This window comes from Ziziphus jujuba, chromosome 1 (genome assembly GCF_031755915.1).
Source record: "Ziziphus jujuba cultivar Dongzao chromosome 1, ASM3175591v1".
Lineage (NCBI taxonomy): Eukaryota > Viridiplantae > Streptophyta > Magnoliopsida > Rosales > Rhamnaceae > Ziziphus > Ziziphus jujuba.
In genome coordinates this window covers 6,126,767-6,148,888 of record NC_083379.1, presented here as the reverse complement: position 1 = coordinate 6,148,888, position 22,122 = coordinate 6,126,767, and the positions used below count along the sequence as shown (strand labels likewise).

At 33.3% G+C, this 22,122-nt stretch overlaps 2 protein-coding genes across 11 annotated transcripts; one reads left to right on the top strand and one right to left on the bottom strand.

The window, feature by feature from the left end:
* The first annotated feature begins 326 nt into the window (after positions 1 to 326).
* Positions 327 to 14,203, top strand: LOC107413009 (pre-mRNA-processing factor 39-2). Of its 5 annotated transcripts, none has more exons than XM_048462272.2 (12): positions 327 to 627; positions 1,400 to 1,500; positions 2,218 to 2,447; positions 3,435 to 3,602; positions 3,675 to 4,026; positions 4,146 to 4,289; positions 5,110 to 5,262; positions 5,368 to 5,484; positions 5,910 to 5,990; positions 6,385 to 6,534; positions 7,740 to 9,314; positions 9,879 to 14,203. In XM_048462272.2, exons 1-12 carry the CDS (start codon positions 564 to 566, stop codon positions 9,978 to 9,980), a joined length of 3,237 nt encoding a protein of 1,078 aa, XP_048318229.1. In that variant the 5' UTR covers positions 327 to 563; the 3' UTR covers positions 9,981 to 14,203. The 5 variants fall into 5 exon arrangements, with proteins under 5 accessions (XP_048318229.1, XP_048318233.1, XP_024935100.2 ...); XM_048462276.2 differs by having other exon boundaries at positions 339 to 627; positions 9,882 to 14,203; XM_025079332.3 differs by lacking the exons at positions 327 to 627; positions 1,400 to 1,500 and having other exon boundaries at positions 2,286 to 2,443; positions 3,523 to 3,602.
* Positions 11,503 to 21,609, bottom strand: LOC107413024 (uncharacterized). 6 transcript variants are annotated; one of them, XR_007237478.2, is made up of 9 exons: positions 21,451 to 21,609; positions 20,145 to 20,378; positions 18,992 to 19,122; positions 18,580 to 18,679; positions 17,334 to 17,870; positions 16,209 to 16,546; positions 15,103 to 15,376; positions 12,731 to 12,784; positions 11,503 to 11,660 (listed from the first exon to the last, which is right to left on the bottom strand). XR_007237478.2 is itself a non-coding variant. In XM_016020877.4 (7 exons), exons 2-7 carry the CDS (start codon positions 20,311 to 20,313, stop codon positions 15,218 to 15,220), a joined length of 1,434 nt encoding a protein of 477 aa, XP_015876363.1. In that variant the 5' UTR covers positions 20,314 to 20,378; positions 21,451 to 21,609; the 3' UTR covers positions 14,872 to 15,217. The 6 variants fall into 6 exon arrangements, 1 of the variants encoding a protein (XP_015876363.1); XR_007237476.2 differs by having other exon boundaries at positions 12,747 to 12,784; XR_007237475.2 differs by having other exon boundaries at positions 11,503 to 12,784.
* Between the last annotated feature and the right edge of the window lie 513 nt (positions 21,610 to 22,122).

The window sequence follows — 22,122 nt, the reverse complement described above, 5'->3', positions numbered from 1 at the left end:
TATTTTTTAATTTGATTATTTTGACTAATTTTATTTTGTTTATATATATTTTTTAAGAATTGCTAATTTAATTGTCTATGCAAAAACTCACATAAACAAGTTAATTGAAGGTCCTTGTAGATAAATAATAATTAGGATTATATACATAATTTTCAATGCAAAAATTGGGAATTTTCTTCAAAATGATTAAAAAAAAAAAATGTATGTTTTTCTTCTTCTTCTTCCCTTTTTTTTTTTTTCTTCCTTGAAACTGGGTATGGTTCTAAAAAAACAAGTGGTTGGTACATAGCTCGCTTTCCTACCAATTTTTATTTTAAAAAAATGCGAATATCGTGTGCTTCAAAACTTGGTAAGCTCGTAAAGTTATTTTATTTTATTTTTTCATTTTATTAAATTGGAAAATCTAGGATGGGTTTTAGTAGCCCAGTCAGCCGAACAGTGTCTCTCCACTCGTGAAGGCTGAAGCGGTGTGGGAGGAGAGAAATAACACAAATAACACCAAGTCTTCCGTTTCAGCCCCAATTGTTGTGGTTCTACGGCTCCCTAGTTTTGAGGTTTTGGCAATGGAGGATCAAATTGGTAACACTGAAACTGAGGCTGCTCAACCTATGGAGTCCGAGTTTCCTGGTAAAACCTTTTTTTAATCTTTTATAGCATATCTCACAAATTATCCTACATTGTTTAAAAGGTTTCTTAGCAAAATTACATCAGGTTACGATTAAAGCATTTTATTCTCATTTTTTGATTGGCAGTGGAATCGTTTTCCATGAATATGTATCGGAATTCGTTTTTCATGTGGAGTTTTGATTTATGAAGAAATATGAAACCGTTTTGGCTCATTTGCTGAGGAACATCAAACTGTTTTTGCTTTGTTCTTTGAATTGTAATTCCATGTTTTGCTCGTAAAATTTTATCACTTTACGCCATATAAATTTTGTAATGTCATAAAGAATTGCAATTTTATTTCTTTGACTATCGGATTTCTCAATGTCGGTATGTAGGTTTATTCAATTGAAAGAAGAATATTTCATTTTGTAGTTCTCTATGTTCTATTATTACGAGGCTTTAAATTTTGAATTTCTTACAAGTTCACTTTGTTTACGTTTCATTTGAAAGTTAGCATATTTATCTAGCCAAAAATCGATATTTTGTGAAAACTAATGTGTTGAAAAATGAATACTTCTTCTTCCAAGAAATTGTCTTGCTTGATAATATGCTCTCTGAAAGGTCTTGTTTGCATTTTTTATTTATTTGATGTATGTGTTTATCAATTCACTGGAGGATAAAATCCGCTCTGCAAAAGTGGAGTTATTTTGCTTCATCCTTTGTTTAGTCTAAAGTTTGAGCACTCAATTAATAGTGGTATGCTGATAAACAAACATACACTCTCTCTCTCCAGCTGGTTCTAAGGAGCTCAAACTCCATGAAGTTATTGCTAAATGCTCGTTAGACTTTGATGAATGGACTTCCCTTATTTCAGAGATCGAGAAAACATATCCTGTAAGCTCAATGACCACACTTAATAATTGGGTGATACTTTGTCCTTCTTTATTGTTGGTGGTTCTCAATTTTGTGTGTGTATATATATATAATCTACAATTTGATTGATATGGTTATGGCAAGCAATTTACAAGAATTGAAATTATTATATGATAATTAGAGTGACATAAATTAAGGAATAAGGTTAGATAACCTGAGTTAAAAATAATCACAAATGAATCAAGGATGATTGGTCTTTTTTTTTTGTTTTTTGTTTTTTTTTTTTGTTTTTGTTTTTTTTTTTGTTTTTGTTTTTTTTTTTTTTTTTTTTTGGTCCCCCTCTTTTGCCACTTTCTTTTTAATTCATACAGTATTGCAATTTTGCAGAGCAAATGTGTGGTTAGTCAAGAAAAATGTACATAAGTGGCCACTTTTGGGTAAAGTGTGTTATGATAGTATTAAGAAAGTTAATGAAGAAGTTAACTTTTCCTTAATTGAAATTGTGTTTAAGAAAGATATTGGCCGTCCTCATATACACACTGGGCGGTGCTCTTTCCATGATTTTTAATAGCTTTTACTGAAAAACTTGTAACTACTAATTGTGAATAGTTTGGCTCTGGCAAAACTTTTTGACTTATCTGTCTAGTTTCCTGCCATTCAGTACTTGATTATTGCATTTTGCTACTCTTAAATTCGAATGCGGAATGCAAATAAAGATATTTTGGCCTATCACTGCAGGATGACATAGAGAAAATATGTTTAGTTTATGACTCCTTCTTGTCTAAGTTTCCTTTGTGCCATGGATACTGGACGAAGTATGCTTATCACAAGGCTCGCTTATGCTCCGTTGACAAGGTTGTTGAAATTTTTGAACGAGCCGTACAATCTGCTACGTACTGTGTTGGTGTATGGGTTGAATACTCTATCTTCAGTATGTCAGCTTTTGAGGATCCTTCTGATATACGTAGGTAATTCTTGATTTAAGGGAAGAAAAAAATGCTTCAGAAGTTCTCAATCTCAATCATGTCAATATACTAAACTAACTTTGTTTAGCATTCTGTATTATTTACCAATCCCATAAAAAATGGAATGTCATTCTTTGCTTGAAAAGAAAATGAAAAATGTAATAAGTTGTATTCAAACTATCACTGCATGGAGATGTTACTTTGTTTGGGGAAAACTACAAAAAAACCCCATGAAATTTTATACCTTTTTGAATTTGGCCCCTAAAAACTTTTATATCTTTTTGAAGCAGTTTTACCCCTGAACTATTATATTGGCCCCTCCCATTTATTTCTTGTTAAAGTTGGACGAAATTGACAAACAACCATGTAATAGATAGCCTGTATAAATTATACATGTTTAAATCTTAAAAAATTAGATCAAAATGAAAGGGAAAAATTTATTGTCCATTTATTCTTTCGATTTTGTTAAAAAATAATGCTTTAAACATATACTGTTTTTATTGGTTATCTATTTGAATGTTGGTTGGTCAATATCGTTAAATTCTGGCAAAAAATTAAGGGAGAGACCAATTTGATATTTGGCTTAGTTGAATTCCTTCTGAAAAATGTTAAGGGGGCAAATTGAAATGCAGGCGAAAACAATTCTTCATTGCTGGTTTGTATAGGTGGCAGTGTTAATTGGTGCCTTGACAAAACAACCAGGCAGTATAAAAACTTTAAGGGATATACTTAGCAAATATTATGTTGATTCAGTGTACTTATAAAAAATAAAAGTTTTTCAGATTATAAATTTAGAAATCTAATGTAAAATGATCAAGCAGAGAAGTAATATTAAATAAATTGTAAGACCCAGTTTTGTTTTGTTTATAAATAGATTAGGCTTCTTCAGCATTTGGAGGGTTTTGATTCTGTAGATTGTTTTTGCTTCCTGAGGGAGAATCATGCACATTTAGGCAATTCATTTTTTTCTCTTTTAACTTTTTCTGATAGGTTATTTAAACGAGGCTTGTCATTTGTTGGTAGAGATTACTTATGTCATACTTTATGGGACAAATACATTGAATTTGAGTTATCTCAGCGGCAATGGAGTTCATTGGCACACATTTACATTGAAGCCCTTAGATTTCCAACCAAAATGTTGCATCACTATTTTCATAGGTATGTTTACTGGTTCCATGGATTACTTCAAAGTTTACAGAAAGGAAAAACATTAATCCATATTCTTTTCAGTTTTAAGAGGTTGGGTGCCTTGTGGGAAGAGGAAATGGGATGCCATGGTAGTTCTACACTGGATCAGTCAGAACCTTTGTCTAATGAAGAAGTTCATAAAGATCAAATTTCCTGTGTTGTCAAAGAGCTGTTGGAGCCATCTATTGGCTTAGCCAGTTCAAAAGCACTGCATAAATATCTAACTATTGGAGAATTGTTATATCGGGAAGCATGTCAATTGGATGAAAAAATTGTCACTTTTGAGACAAACATACGGAGGTCTTACTTCCATGTCAAGTCACTAGATGCTAATCAGTTGGAGAATTGGCATCGGTATGTGGACTTTGTTGAGAAGCAAGGGGATTTTGACTGGGTATGCTTTTAATCCTTGTGCTTCAGGAAACTTTGCTAGTTGATTTTTGATTAAAAATAAAATAAAATAAAAATTCTTTTTAACTTTATGTTTCTATGGACACTTGATATTGGCTATAGGCAGTTAAACTTTATGAGAGATGCTTGATTCCTTGTGCTAATTACCCTGAGTTTTGGATGCGTTACGTGGATTTCATGGAAACTAAGGGAGGAAGAGAGATTTCAAACTATGCTCTGGACCGAGCAACACGAATTTTTATAAATGTAAGTTTCAATTTGAAGGCACTGGCTCCAATTGTTTTATGGATACTCTGTTCATTGTTTGTCTATATAAATTGAGAAGTTCTTGCATAGAGGTTTTTATTCTTAGACACCAGGTACTCATTGTCGTTTGGAATACAGATGATATCTAATCTGTTATTCTGTTAGTCCCTATGATTTCTGTTTTTATACTAAACATATATATTAGGAAATAGATTATAGAAGTACTACATACTACTAAGCAGACACCAAAAGCACAAAATTTTTGGCCTTGGCCGTGAAAATTTTGATGTTAAATGCAGTATCAATAATTTGATAAGAAGCTGTGATAGAAAAAATTTTGAAACTGCAGTGAGGTCATAGAGCTACAAACTTATGGAAATACTTTGAACGAGTACCATTTAGCTTAACAATACATATTATATTTTAAAATATAATTCTGCATCTGAGTTAAATCAGTCTTGAGGGGAGCTTCTCTTTCTTTTTTTCTTTTTTTTTTTTTTTGGGTGAAATAGGGGAGCTTGTTGTTTGCTAAGCAATTTAATGAACCAGCATTAATTAACTCACCAACACTACATAAATTTAGTTTTTACCACAGCTTTATTGAAATAACTTGTAAGAAAGTATATTTCTTCCAACATGAATAGAAGTTACCAAATTGGCTAAATCAGGATTTTTTCCTGTATTCTACATTACTCTAACTCTAAGACAAGTTCATGCTATGCTGAAACTTGATTGATTGCTTCTTTTAGTTAGGATGCCTTGACTCAATTGCTTTGTACATGATTGGAGATGTTTATGGCCCTTCATATGTTCATTGCAGAGAGTGCCAGTCATTCATCTTTTCGGTGCCAGGTATAAGGAGCATAAAGGAGATGCATTTGGCGCCCAGGAAGCTCTTCTTCATTGTCACACAGATTCAGATTCTAACTTTGTAGAGAATGTTACAGTAAAGGCTAACATGGAAAGACGTCTGGTATTTAAATGCCTAGGGAAAAAAAAAAAAAAAAATCAAGTTCTCTACTATATATATTATGTAGATTTAAAATAATGTTATACATTTGTTTTTATAATTTGCTAGGGAAATTTTATGGCAGCTTCTAAGGTATATGAAGAAGCACTAGAAATGGCAGCAGTGAAGAAAAAGCTACATAGCCTTCCTCTTTTATATATTCGTTTTTCTCGACTAAAATACATGGTATGTAATTTATGTAATTCAGGCACAGCTAACTTCTCAGCATAGGGATTTATATGATAACTATAAAAAATTGGTTGTCAGAATTTATTAGTGGACACTTTTACATCTAAATGCTTTTACTGCATCTGTGAAATTTGTCTTTTATCTTCTCATAAAAAGATTTTACATAGGAGAAATGCTCATTTGTGCTTTCTTAAGTTTGAGAGAGATATGCACGAACCAAACAAATTATTCACCTTTGATTCAAATGTATACTCGAGGACAAAGTAACATCAAACTACTGCATTGAGTTTTTGCCAAGTACCTTCTTGAAGACAGTTTATTTCCTCAGGGCACCTCAATGTGTTTTTCTCTTAACTTTGATATTTGTAGAATTAGTCTGCTAATTTCCAATATAATTATTAGCTTTTTTTTTCTGTTCACAGATTACTAATAGCGCAGATGCTGCTAGAGATGTCTTAATAGACGGCATCAAACACTTGCCTCACTGCAAGTTACTTCTAGAGGTACATGCCTTTTAAACATCAAGTCATATCACTGTTTCTGAAATTGGGACATAACTCATACTGAAAATGTTTACAAATTTCAGCACCAAAAGCCTTTTGTTGCCTGTGTCAATTTAATTTTAAAAGCTACTGATACCATGAAGAAGAAAAGCATTGTCTGTCACTTGAGGCCACATCTCACTTTTTTTATGACAATTGAAATGTACTGCTAGAGTTGGCTAATTCTTTAGTTGCTCGATCAACTACTGCCCTGCAGTAGCATATTAATATAATTTAATTTGTTATTAGAGAAAAATAACTTATCAGAAAGAATAAGAGCCGTTCAACTAATAAGAGCTGTTTAAGTCCAAGTTTATTTCGGATGCTTGATTTTATTATTATTGTTATTCTGCAGGAATTGATAAATTTTGCAATGATTCATGGAGGGAAGCACCACATAAACATAGTAGACACAATCATATCTAATGCAATATCTCCAGGGTCGGATGTATCTCCACGTTTGAATATGAAGGATGCAGAGGATGTTTCAAATTTATATTTAGAGGTTAAAATTCCATCTTTTTTCATAATATGGTAGTTTCATCGTTTCTGATCTTGAGGAAAGTAAAAAAAGCAGTGAAGATCCTGATTTGGTTTCTTGGTCTTTTTTTTTCCTCTTTTTTTGTTGTATATGCCCCATTCTTTCTGTCTTTAATGCTGCAGTTAAATATGTTATGTTTGATAGCCTATTCTCATTCAACATGGATGTATGTTTACTTCCCATTAACCACAAGGTATGTCATGCATGGGTGATCACTTCTCAGTTATCCTAGAGCTTTTAATTTTTGTGACTCAGTGATTGAAAAAATTGGACTCTTGAGTAAACAAGAGGCGAGTATCTTAGTTAAAACAACTCTTTGTATCAATCAATCTACTGATTGATGTTTTCTCTAATATTTAAGAATATGGGGGTTTTATTTTTGAAAGACCATGAGGAACTTTCTCTGGTAGGGCAGTGGACAAGGTAAAATATACCACTTGGTCAATAGGAAGATGGTTTCTCTACCTAATTCTCTTTGGGCAGCATATAGGAAGTATGTTATACTGGGACAATACCTCTCAATATTTCCTTTGGAACATGATTCATTATGTCATTATGTTATTGGAAGCACTTATAAGTTGCATGACAATGGTAATAGGGGTTCATTAAGGGGTGCATACAGAGAGGCTTAAGTGTGCTTGGAAGGCAGTTTATCACAGAAATCACAATTTCCTTTCGATTACATTGGGAAGGGGAAAAGATTAAGGTTTCAGAAGACCCTTAGCAGAACAGAGTCCATGCCATGACTTGATTTCCGAGACTTATATTTGTCTATTGCCTAAATATCCACATTAATGATCTTTTTGGCTCTTTTTTTGGGAATATGCTGAGCTTTCATTCACGATATCTATTCTAAATCTTGTATTCTCAAAGGAAAACAAAAAAAAAAAAAAAAAAAAAAAAAAAAAAAAAAGTGAATTTAAATACTTATGAAAAGGGAAACCTAAAACTGCTGGTCGTCCTGTTTAGATTATTTCTATTGAAAGTTTTTGTCTTCTATGAAAAGGTAGACTTGAATTTCTGCTGGCTACTTAGATATGCATCCCTGGATACAACGATAAAAAACAACCTAGTTTTCCTTTGATTGCTTTATTTTTTATTTAGTATAGTATATAAATGTATTTTTTCCTCTGTTTCAAAAACTCTAATTAAGTGTATGATAATAGCAGTTTGTTGACCTCTGTGGAAATATTGATGAAGTTAGAAGGGCCTGGAATCAGCATATACGGTTGTTTCCATACTCTATCAGGAATTTCTATGAGCAGTCAACTATGCCAAAAGACTTAAAATTGACTGAGGAAGGAAGAGGGGAAGCCAAATACGACGACATGATGCCTCAGCAGCCAGCTGGACATTGTAGTTCTGACCACCAGATCCAGCTCACATTACAAGACAAGAAACTTCCACTGCCACAAACATCTGAGGACATGTCTGCTCAGGGTTCCACTGATCAAGTATCAGTCCAGAAACTGACATCACCTGAAAATCAAGATATTCAATTTGAGCATGCCATCATTGACCAGCTTCAATCAGGAGAACCCTACAATGAACCACAAAAATTAAAATTGCCAGCTCTGGAGGCTTCCGAACAGCCTACAAAAGCTGCCTCAGAACCAGAAGTTTCTGAGCAGCATAGAGAAAATACTGCTGAACCAAATATTACTTCAGATTTAGTATGTCAAGTGACTGAAGAAACTGGATGTATACAAGCTTCACAAGAATACTCGAATGGAAATGATGTTAAGCAAGAGAATGACCTTGAGTCTGAGCAAGATCTGAAACCACCATCACTGGCAAGTCTTTCGTTACACCCTCAGGGTAGTATGTCTCCAGATTCAGTTCCACCAATGCCTCTCAATTGTAAAGCTCCTCAAGAAACTAGTAATGTGAATGAGAGCATGAGAGAGAGCAATTGCAATATTAATGAAGATGGAGCTTCTGATTCTGCTAGGAGTTATCAAAATCCTGTGCCAACACAGCCACTACCTCAGTCAAATGTGCCTGCAAATATTGGTGGGAACTGGTCTCAAATGAATAATTCTGGTAAAGCTCGTAGAGACTCCAAATTTGGGCCTCGTGGGCATATGCAAAGAAAACCACATCAGCAACGGCAGGCTTCACCACAACAATACCCACCAGCTGAAATGGGCAGTTCAATGCCTATGAGTCAAGGCCACTATCCTCAAATTGCTTCTACACAGAGCCCACAAGTTCAGCAAGTCAGCCAAGCACAAGTTCACCATCAGGCAGCTACTGGCCCCGGTAACATGACAACACCTATTTCCTGGCCTCTGCAAAATGTTCAGCAGTCAAATTATTCCTCATATCAGTCTCAACTGTCTACCCAAGCTACTGCTCCACAGATATCTCATTATCCGGTGCAAGGCGAAGGACAGCAGGCGACGCAGAATAGTCAAGCATATAATCAGTGGTGGCAATATTATTACTACCAACAGCAACAGTTTCTTCTACAACAACAACAAATTCAACAGCAACAGCAACAGCAACAACCCCAGCAGCTTTCATCACAACAGTATCAGCAGCAGCAGTTACAACTTCAACAACATTATTTTCAACTGCAACAGCCCCAGTTGCAACAGCACCAATTTCTGTTCCACCAGCAACAACATTGCATGCAGCAAGTAGTACAGCAGCCACAACAACTACCTTTAGAACAGAGACAACACCAGCAGCAAAATGGTACACCACAGATTCAGGAATGGAATGGCAACTATTGCCAACAGGTATAAACTACTGGGATATGTTTATGAGAAAAAATAACAATATTCTTTTGCTTCGTTGTGAGGTATACAATTTTATTCTTTTTCATTTGAGTTAAGTTTTAAAATCGAACCGTGGAGCATTATTTAACAGATGCATATGACAAATTATAAGAGGTAAACAAAAAAAAAAAAAAAAAAAAAAATGAAGAAAATGTACATAAAGAGGTCATAATTATTTTATCTGTCAATGACAAATTACACCCTTACTTTTGACCATCTTAGGCCGCCCAATCTTCTGTTCCTTATGTCAAGAATGTTTGGTTCCTCTCTACGAACTTAAAACTCATGGGAAAAAAAAACTACCAGAAAACATATTTTGGATCTCTCTTTCTCTCTTGCTTTTCTCTTTTTCTTGAACATTTTTTTCTTTATATTCACCCAGCATTTTCTAATATTACCAACACAGAAGCTCATATGTTATATTCCTTTATTTATTTATTTCTTTTTTCTTTTTTCCTGTGACGAATTTCTCACTTTCTCTCCCTATTTGATATTTGCATGAACACTTTTTTTTGTGATTTTAAGCAGGACCAAGGAGCTGCACCATCTCACGTTTCAGGAGCATGTGCACCAGTTGTCCTTTCTCTGTCTCCACATTCTCAACGCTCAACTCCTCCAGATCAATGACTTGCTTCTGTCTGCTGTATAACGCAAATTAGATTTAGCCATAATTCCCATTTATACTGGTAGTTTCTCATACCATTTTTGGTCAAGTGCCCCTTTGATTATAAAAAAGAGATAATATTCACTAATTTATATGTAATTTTTGTATAAGTAAAAAGAAGGAAGTATCATGGCCCTTTTCTGTCAACTTCTTTGTAGATCTTTATTGTTGTTTACATCTTTGTGATATGTTCATGTCAGCTTTCAATTTCATGTCTTGCTTTTGTGCACTTTTCAGGGTTTCCTTGATTGTAAAGTAGTTCGTTACATTAAAGTTTACTATCACCGATTTGTAGCTATTACTATCTTAAAAAACAAAAAATTTGTAAAATTAAAATGTTATACATGTGTTTGTTCTCAGAGCGGTAATCCCATAACAGTTTAAACTACTCCGTGGTTTTTTTTTTCTATTGTTCGATTCTTCCCATCTTTTTTCTTTTTCGTCGGAAGAAATTGTGGAAATTCAGGTTCTTAAATCCGATTGATTCTTGGAAAATTGTTGAAGATGAAATTGCCATGGGTGAGATTTTTTTGCTCTATTAGTTTGTCAATTTGAAAATAGTTTTTTTCTTTTGATTGCTATATCAATAACAACGAAAACACATGCAGAATTCATGGCCAATTCCAATTCGTAAAAGATAGGATCTTCAACAGAGGTTCGATTTCATCACTGCGACAGCTAAGTTGTTCAATTTATTCATGTTAAATATGCAAATGGAATTTTGAGAAGAGAAATAAGGACACCAAACGAACTCTTTGGTTATAGGAGGCTCTAAAATGATAATGAGCTACTAAATTTTTAACTACAACTAGAGTTTTAAGACTGGAATTGACAGGGAAACTGATGGCTTGTAGGAGGCTCTAAATTTTTAACTCCAACAAATTTGAGGTTTCCTAACATATTTGAACAGAAATTTTACGAAGGGGCATCTTCGAGTCAGAATGTGAGATTAAGCGTATGAACTCAAAAAAGTTGCAATGCTCCATTTAACTCAAAACTTGGTTGACAGACTAAAATGTAGCAAGTATTTTCATTGAGTGTCAAAAAATTCAATTATGTGTTTGGAAAGCCTAGAGTGGAAGTTTTTATATCGGAAAGACTAGATTGAAAATAGCAAACACTAAGGGGACCCAGCAATATGCACCAATATAAGTCGAGAAAAAATATAATCATAAAATAAGAAGTCAGAGCAACCAACCTCTTGCATTTCAATGGATCCAAAGAAGCAATTAGTGGCGGCAACAAGCCAACAAATAAAGTATAGAGAAGATTATCCAAGCACTTTTACAACCTCATGTGAATATTCAAAGAAAGTGTTAAGATGGAATATTTGCTTTCCCTATAATTGTGTCCATAGTCAGGGTAACAGAATACAAAAGATTATCGAGAAATGGAATACAGTTATCTCCAAATGAAATCACATTAACATTATTGACAGTTCTCTTCTTATTTTCTGTTTTCTTTTGGATAAGAGTACATTCCCCCCCCCCCTCAATGTTGTTTCACACAAAGGTTTGACTGGGAAATGGAAATCCAGACCAAATGCCTATACCTATAGGCTTCTCCGAATGATAGTAACAATAGATTCCACGTACCTACTATTTTGGCATTAGCAGAAAATCTATTACAGTTCTCCACATGACCTGCAGATAAGGCATGTACAATTATAAAAGTAAGATTGCTAAATGTAGCAGAAGATAATGACAAGCAGGGAGAGTTAGTTTATAAAACCCGTAGTCCAGCATCTCTATCTCCGAATTCTCGAGATATTAAATAGAAATTCTAACAGTTTTTGTCTTGATCTGCACAAAAGTCTCAAGAAAGACCCTGGGAGCTACCCAATAAGGAGGGTACTCCTGTTTCGACAAGTTGATTTATCAATGTATACAGTCTCATATGCATTTAACCATCTTCCAGTTCATTTGCTATTTATAATCTCATAATGTCTAATTCAAACTCTTTAAGTTTGTGCATTATCATAGCATGCTTCCATGACACAGGCATATGATCTTCATGAGAATCTTCATAGAAAAAGATTCAGTTAGTAAAAGACTAGGCTGAGTCAATTAGAACACTTTAGCAGCACTTGAAATTTAAATCTCTTGAAGAATAAGACATCTCAAACATATAACCTTATGGGGTATGACCTGGTTTTTTTCTCAACCTTAACTCATCCATAGTATGCAATCATCAATTTTTCTTTCATATGCTATCATAACATACATTGTTAAATAGGTAAAGGCCTTTTATAGCTCTAAGACTCATGTACACAATATATATCTTAGCAATAGTTATATAATCATATAATCATTAAGGGATTAGGATAGCAGACACAATTTTAGCAGCATATCTTGCTTTACTCATAATGATCCAGCTCTTAGCAAGCTACCTTTCCTTTCTTGCTATAACTTACAGTGCCTTTAAAACTATCTGCACAAACACAATAAGGGTGATGGGAAGAAATGGCGACATGTCCAATGATTATGTGTCACATGAGATCTGGAACAGTGCCAGAGAAAATAATTTCGCAGTGATGGGACAGGAGACATTTTAAGAAAGATATGAATGTAAATTCTAAGATAACAGACTATAAATTTTGTTTAAGAAGAAACGAAGATCAAATTATATCCAGAATCCGAAATGGAAGACTCTTGAACAAATACAATATGGTAAATAGTTAATCCACTTAAATAAACAGACTACGATGAATTACCTCAGGTCACAAGTACCTGATCAAAATTTCAAGGTTGTGGATCCCAAACTGAACCTGATATATAATCAAAAGACTCAATTTAACCATAAGATAATGAAGAATGGCTTAAAGCCTTTTGCAGATTATAATGTCAGAAAGTCCAAGCTCAATAATGTAAAACTACCCCACTGTTAACATGAATACATTTTTTTCTTTTTCTTTAAAGTAAATTTGGCATCAAGATAAACATGGTCACTTTGAACGTTCAGCATCCCAGTTTAGAAAAGGTAATGAATACAAAAGCTAAAATTTAAACATAAAGAAGCAAGAAACAAAAGACCAAAGGAATTACATCCTGAAGGAACATGATGCCCAAAAAATGGGATCTCAAACATGCAAAAAAAAAAAAAAAAAAAAAAAGGATGCATAGGTAGCTTATTCAATCCTATAGAATTCTATCCACATCAAATATCTAAAATAAGGCTGATGGATGTCAACAAAAAAAGAAATACGGCATGATGCAAAAGCTAGCATTCAATCTTTTCACTTTTTTCCTGACTAGAAAATATCTGCATATTCAGTTGCTTCTCCTGCCATGTTTCTGAACAGATATAGTTGCAACAGAATTTAACAGTACTAGTGGCTTATGAATTTACCCCCCAGAATTCTAGCAGAGAGATATAATAGCTTTTTCAAAGTCAAGAAAAAAAACTTTATAAAGTGTATGCTCACCGCTTTGAAGTTAAATTAGATAATTAGTTCCCATATCGATAAAAACCAAACTGCATCAGTTTCTGTCATTTCATGATATTTTTAAATTAAGATAGCATGTAGACCATACACTAAAACTGCACAGGTAACTTAAATTTACTTAACAGGCAACTCTGTAACCTGCTTTAAATCTGTACTAGAATTCAGTAAGTTAACTGGTGTATTAATGAACTCTTGAGAAAATACAACAGAAAAAATAACTTCACTACTCATCGCTAAGCGCAGGACTAGTATGACATAAGTACCTTCTTATAAAGGTTACCACTCCTGGAATATTGGTGATGGCCAAAAATAATCCCCTTCTCCTTCCACAGGAAGGGAGTTGGGGATGGTTACATCAGTACTCAACAATTAGATGGATTATTCCAGTTGCATATAACAGAAATAAAAAATCTACTTTCAACTACCTTCTATTACAATTGATCAAAAGGTGTCCAGGCATATATATTTTGCCCAGGAATTTCAGGTTTATGCTCTCCTTTTCTTTTTTCTTTTTTTTTTCCCCTTCTCTTTTTTTTTTTTTTTTTTTTTTTTTTTTTTTTTTTGGTTTTTCTTTCCTTTTTTACCCCCTTTTTTCTGTTATTTTCTTCTTTCTCTTTGTTCTTTTGGCAAAACTCATCTCTTTCTTCTTTTTCAAAGATTCTTCATCCTTCTCCTTTGTATTCTCTATGCAAAATATTTTTTCTTTTCCTTTTTTCTTTTTTTTTTTCTTTTTTTTTTTTTTTTTAAATATATTGTGGCAGGAAAGTATTATAGGAACGATCACATATTTTTCTGAATTTCATTATCATAGCCTGAATTCATATTCGATTAGACTAAAGACCTAATTAAGAATGTTCATTTGTTTCCCTTGGGAGAAAGTTTAAATATGCACATAATATTCTTGACTAGAATGTAATCTTCTATGAGAAAATCATAATTATGAGTTTCTTGTTTATGTTTTCAATTCAAATTTTAAAATATTTCACCTCTCATAAGCAAAGTTAGACTGATATTGATTCTTGCACTTTCAACTTGTTAGAATCTTGTGAGATATTTCTATCACAGATTACTTCTAAGATATATTATATTTCAATTTTCTTGAAAACTATTATTATACAAAGTATCTTGAAATATTCTGGCTTATCTATGTACATCCATTATGCATTTTGTAGATCTCTAAAAGAAAGTTCAGACAATAATCTTACCGCAAAATATACAGGGTGGAAGCATTGACTATTACCACAACAGTAACATATATGGAGGGGAAAGGTTAGCATCACCGTTTAGTGTTTCAGGTTTTCAGTTCCAACTTCTTAGGATAAGCATAACTGTCTGCTAAAAATCTTATTTGATAAAAACAAAAGAACTACAAAAAAGTAAACAAAATAGTAGCAACTTCAAAGAAAAAGTTAGTAAAAAGCAATGTTGCAAGAATTATATTTCACAATATGACAGTAATTCATGTACACCTCCTTAGACTGTACAATAAAAGTAATCAAGACAACCCTAAAATTACCTTTGAACAATAATCAGACAAAGCATTCCTGAAAGTTATCAGCTGAGAAGATGGAAGAAGTAAATAAGTAGCAATAGCCGACTCAACAATAAGAGAAATCATAGTTTATTGTATAGTTAATTACCTAATAAGATCATAAGATAAGAATGCAGACTAGATAAGAGGCCAAATTCCAGCTCAAAATAGACAAGAGGGCAAGAAGTAGCTATATTCGAGCAAATGAGAATGACAAGGGGCTCTTATTCCTTGTTACCAAATCTCTTGGCAATGATAGGACGAACATCATCAGCATCTAGAAGAGTCTCTAAGAAGGGAAGCAATGAAATTAATGCGCAGTCCGATGGATCATCAAACCAACTCTTTATGGGAATCCCATTATTCACTTGCAAGCGGAAAACCTGAAATATCAAAGAAGTACACCTTAAACAGTCAGAGTTCATCCGATGGTGACTAGGTCTTTCTTTTCTTTTTTCCCCCTTACCATTACTATTTCCTTTGATAACAGACAGCTTTATCTGTTAAGCATGTTAAAAAACCACCTTATTTTAGATCACCTTTATCTCTTTTCCTTTCCAAGTAACAGAATCCTATCCCTAATGAACAACTAAAAACGTATATTATTGCCTTCCCAAGTTTTGAACTGTGAACCTAGTAATAATTTTTTTCTTCATATGCATGTTAGTGTATGTTAGTTGTTGGCTTGAGATAAATAGTTGGGTCCACTTCCCTTTTACTTAATTTAGGGGTTGAAGGTAACTTGATATGAAATCCAGCCCGTTGGCTAGTTCTTCTTGTGTTCATTTTTTGGTAACCCCCATTTGTTGTAATTTCCTGTTCAAATATGTAAGGCCTTCATTTGTTTTTAATTATCTGATGGACTCACAAATGACCAGTGTTTTTGTTTCCTCGAGCTAAATGACAGTAATAATATATATTGCCGTTGCTTGACAAACCAAACATAATCAGTTTTTGTTACTACTTTCTACAAATTCCAAGCTTCACAAGATGTTAAATTACCATCCATAATTAAACTATGGTATTGGATTTATATAAAATGAAAAAACTGAAACAAAATGGCATTTCATAAGCAATGAGGTTGGATCCACATCCCAAATAAATCTAACATCTAATTTTGATAGTCTTTCCTAATCTGATATAAAATCCCACCATTAACTGAAATTGGAAAGAGAGAGAGAGAGGCCAGTGTACACAAGCAGTAAGGTGTTATACCTGAGGAGAATTGTCAATTATGACAACTTTTGCAAGATCAACACCTAAAACTGTCAAATCTTTAGTGTAACTACCATCTGAGAAGATGCATGATTCGCGGTAAACTCGCCGAGATATAAGCTTTCCTTCTGGATCTAGCATATCAAGAAGTTGTTCTGCATAGATGCTTTGGCTGGCAGTAAAAATAATAACTTCAAACATCTCAGCAACCCGCTCTAAGAATGTTCGAAGATAAGGCCTTTTCTTTACATATACTGTGTTCTCTTTCATGTTGAAAAACACAGTAAAGGAGAAATCTGCATTCTCACAATGTTCAAGCGTAGAATGGACAAGGGTTTCTGCACATGCAAAGCAGGATGAATGAATATCAAAACATACTCTTAAATAAATATTCCTCAGACGAAATTTTGCAAAGAATTTGGAGAAGAAAGAAATTAGCCAAAGTAAAGATTGGCCTCACAGAGTCCAACCCGAACAAATCCTTAGCAGCACAGAGTGCAAAAATACTGTTCACTGAAATTTGTATCTCTTTATAAACTCATTGAACCATAATGCAATAATTATAAATCTCTCTTTATGAACACATTGTTCATAGATAATATAATTATTATTTTACAATTTCTCAAAATTCTCCTCTATGCCGTGTACACAGAGTGAGTTCAGAACCGCAAAAATTTGAGTCTTTAGGGAAGATACAATTTTACTGTAAGACTGATTTGAGTCTTTAGGGAAGATACAATTTTACTGTAAGACTGATTTGAGTCTTTAGGGAAGATACAATTTTACTGTAAGACTGACCGCAATTACTCTTTAATAGGTCAAAGCTGGTAATTATATAACCAAACAAATACACTGCCTTCTCAGAACTTCATTGGACTTCTAAATTTAATTTTACAGAAGGGAGTAAAGTAAAATAAAGTAAAAACTTATAGAAATGAAGCTTGATAAACTCATTCACAGACCTAACTAATTTCAAGGAGGTTGCAGAACAAGTAAATTAATTGACCAACTGGCTCTCAAAATTTGAAGCCTAAATGGCATGTGGAACAGGAAATACTTGAGAAATTATTTAAATAAAGATGACATAATATATAATTTTTGTTACACATAATGTAATCTACTTACCATCCAAATCAAGTACTAGAGTTATACGCTTTCCTTTTGTAGTTTCCTCAGGCAGTGAATTAGTTTGAAAATTGGATACCACATCTGATAATTCTGGTAAATTTTTTATAAACAACTGAGGATCAAAGCACTCTGCCTGATCCGAGTCAGAAGAGTTAACAACAGAATCCTGGTTGCATGATCTCATCTGTTCAATTGCTGGATATAAGGCAGAATTATTCGGATCCATCATGGCCTTTTCACATGATTTGTCATCATCGGTACTACTGCTTCTGAAAGTTTCCTCCAGGAAAGGCAATAACATGTATTGCTCAGCCATATCAAACAGCATATTTGGCTCGGCAGATTTGTAACTGGCAAAGCAATTGCTTTCACTTGTATCATCAAATACATTCCCGTTGAAGGGGAAGTTTCCAACAATCATGTCAGAAATGTAGAAATCAGATATATCACAAGTTTGACAGTCACGTGTGCTTCTATTATCATCGCAGTCATCAGCTCCTAACCAAGACATGTCAGGGTAATTATCGCTCCCAACTGCAGGTTAATAAAGAAATATCAGAATATCAGATATTAACTCGTTACAAGGTATTTCCTACATATTTTATGATATTAATTTTCTAAACAAATTTCATTTAAACATTTATAAGCTCATTATACTAAAATTTATTTCATTAAGCAAAAGTGTTGCTTAATTTTTTTTTTTTTTTTTGGTTACTTTGCGATGTTCGAGGTTGATACACATCATTTGACTCACTTTCTAATCATTTAATCTTTTGGGAATATCAATAAATTAACATGGCATTAGAACTTAATTACTAATTGAACTTCTGTTGGCATCGATATAAGGCTCAGTTTTAGACCCCATTACTAGACGGTTGACACATGAAGGAGCATGTTAACTGTTGATTGTGTTGTCTTGATATAAGTTCGACCCACTAGAAAACAACTTAACTTCTTGGGAACATGATAACTTTAAATTTCTGAAAAGAACCATTCTATTTTACTCTCAAAGTGCTTAGTAGTAGTATTAAATAAATAATATACAATTGTTTCTCTAATTTTCTCACCATCATTCTTTATTTTTTAAATTACTTTTATAAATGTCAAGTGAAAGTGCTATTAAGGCTTCCAAAATTCATAAGGACTTGCATGGAAGGACCTATATGTAAAAAATTATTCCTACCTGTTGAGATGTAAACATGGTTGATAATAAAAATTACTGTGAGAAAAAATGTGCATATACCTGCATTATTGTCTGCACTTGGTTCAAAAAGGACTTCAAGGGGCTCCAAAGCAGGAGAAAAAATAGTTTCCAAGTTTGATGGAAAAGTATGGCTGGATTCCTGCAAATTAATGAAATAACGTTTTTAAATATACACCAGAGAAGAATTTTAGCCATAAAATGACAAATAAAAATTCTAGAAACAAGAACAGAGAGCAGTAAGATTGCAAAAATCTCATATGCATAAAAAATCACAGTTATTTGCATAAAATACATTTTTTAACTTTCAAATGATGAACCAATGTTCTAAGACAAAAGTAAATTTTGACAAGGAACAAACTTTAAATTAATTTAATAATGATATCATAAGTTTAGCTTAAACATCAAGAAATATCATGAGTTTTACAGCCAATAAGGTAAACTATTTCTTTACCATCCTTCCTGTGGTTGTAGAATCACAAGACTGCTTTAGAGACTCAGAATTTGCTTCATCCAATAGTTCCTGATGGTCAATCGCTTCATCACTTTCAGTGTCCTTAGCAGAAATTTGTTTGCTCGAAGAAACTATGAGAACAAGTAAAAGCTTCTTAAAATACATTATGCATCAACTTAAATTGCAACACTAGAAGACCCAAACACCTCATAGCGGGTGGAAATTATCAATGTCCTTAGCATAAATTCATTTAAGTCAAAGAACACATGTAAGGAACATCTTAAACTACCAATAAGTCAAAGAATGGCTAATCACAAACTACAAAAACCAGGCAGCTCATGATGCATTGAAAAGATAAATTGTTACTGGTTGTTACATTTTTGGTGGCGCCCTATGATGTAGTATATGATGGAAATCCCTTAAATCATACAATCAAATGTGACTATTCTACCATGTCAATAATAATAATAATAATAATTAAAGTTAGGAATAATTAGAAAAATTGCCCCTGCATTTTGAGTCCTATCTCAATTTGGTCCCCAAAACTTCAAAAAAAAAAAAAAAAAAAAAAAAAAAAAAAAAAAAAAAACACACACACACACACACACACATTATGTTCATATAAATAGGCTACATGAAAATATTAACTTGTTGAATTTTTTGGAATAAAATTTATGAAGAAATGAAAGAAAATTTTATTATTGCTCATGTTCTCTTTATTCTGTGATCAATTTTACTATAAAAACAAGTTCCAATTCAAGAAAATATTATCCATGTAGAGTGCTTACATGGGTGGCCAATATCAACAAACTCTTAAAAGGAATAAAAATAAAGAAAGAATGAATTATTCATTATGTCATAGTTTAGGGACAATTTGGTTAAACAAGAAATCTAGTGACAAACTGGGATAGAACAAAAAATGCAAGGGTACTATCTTTAACAATAATACCACCATCAGCAATAACAATGATAGAAAAAACAATAATACCTTTCTTCTCTTACAAAATTTGTTTCATTCTCAAATGTAACTGTACTGTGTCAAAATTGGTTTATGTTAAGTAAAGTTAAACCCCCATGAAACACGGAGATGCAGACAGGCAACATGAGAAAAGTTGCGAAGTCAACAAAAGCATCTTAAAGTTGAGTTTCTTACCATCAAGATAATTTTGAACGCAAGTGTCAAGATTTGCAGTATGTTCAGAAAACCTGACATGAGAGCATACTTTTTTGGAAATTATACTTGACCTTTGACATACATGAAGACCATTTTTTTCTCTTAAACAGCACATGCTTGATTTGGTCTTCATTTTTAGAGATGGCATTTGATCTGTACTTGTTAAATTTACAACAGATATGCTTCCCAAACATCAGTGGGAAAAAGAACCCTCTGGGCAATTAAAGCAAAACGAGAAACAGTGTCAAAAAACATTCAAGATTGAAAAACAAATTCAACCAGATCAAAAGAAAAAACAACATGATAGTGTCCAAGAAATACTTTCTATCTTGTAAGCATTAGATAGAAGAATCATTAGCAGCTAATTTCCACCACAGTTTTAAGCCATGAATAACGACGCAGGGTTACGATCCCGGTTTACCACCTTCGAAACCCAACCCCATTTAAAAGAGTTAATGCCAGACTCGAAGCTAAATTAGCAAACCACAAAGCACCATCACCATCTTTGCTTCCATAACATTTCATTACTCTAATCACCATAAAATACATGTTTTTGGTGAAGCGGAATTTAACTTCAGCCTCCAAATATGACATTAAATATGTGAAGGGAAAAAAAAAAAAGGTTGGGGGGGAATCAATCAAAGAAGGCCTCTAGGTTCAAAATTCTTTTTGATTAGCAAATCCAAAAGAGCCCCATTTATATTAAATAGAAGCATCAGATCGAACTCACGAATATTTTACAATTCAAAAGGGCAATCAACATCTAGATTCGTCCATGGCAAATACTTTTTTTATAAAACAATTTAGAAATTAAAATATGTCAAAAATTGGGTAAGTGATAAAGAAGCCTAGAAACAGTCTACCAATCAAGCACAAGCCAGAAAACCCAAAACCCACAAAACAAAAACATCAACATTCCCAAGTAAAAACGCGCGAGAATTAAGTCAACCAAGCACCTTGTTCTTTCCCACAAAGTCAATTACGATTCATAAACAAACCAGGTAATAGAAAAAACTCCAAAAATCAAAATTTAAAAAAAAAAAAAAAAAAAGAGTTAAGAAGCAAACAAACTATAAAAAGCATGATCAGAATCAACACCATTAACTTAAGCCGCCCAGAAGGAATAAAGCTTCACTTGCAGTTATCCGTTGATAAACAACCAAATTACAAAGCACAAAAACAACAAAATCCAAGAAAAAGGTACGCGGATTCGAGCAACAGTAAATTCACGAACTAAGAAATTAGCTTCATGAAAGAAATAATTCAATACGGAAACAGAAACTACCTGCAGAGAAGCTGGGTCTCTCTCTCTCTCTCTCTCTCTCTCTCTCTCTCTACCTCTCGACCCCTGTCTGACTCTTTTTCTCTTTCTTAACTTCCAGGAACGGTCAGACAGAGCTAATGTCGGCTTCTCTTGGATCATACGAACGGCTGTGATGGGATCTTCGGAAACCGGATTTCACCAGTAGTCTCGTGCCACGTACGCTGCTGAACCAGATCACCTTGATGCGTTGCCACGTGCAGCTTCGAGGAAATAGAGGGAAGCTTTTACACTGCTGGTCATCATCACTCATGGAAATGGAACCACTCTCTCTCTCTTAGCGCGTGTAACCACCCGCTGCCGTTTTTCTTTTCTCTTTCTTTTCTCTTTTTGTCCTCTTTTATACTTTTAATTGTTTTTTGTTTCATGACTCTTGAGAACAAAAATATACATATATTTCTCATTAGGTATGAATTGTATAATTCAACAAATTTAAAAATGCATGTTGACATTTAACAATAATTCAACATTCACGGAATATTTCTCACCATTAAAATGTGTTTATAAGCAATATATATTTTTTTATATTTAGTATCAGGTTAATTATATTTTTCCACATTGATCCTATAGTAAAGCAAAATTAAAACTGTTAATATGAATTTATTTAACAACGGTTAAGTGATTCGCACAAGTATT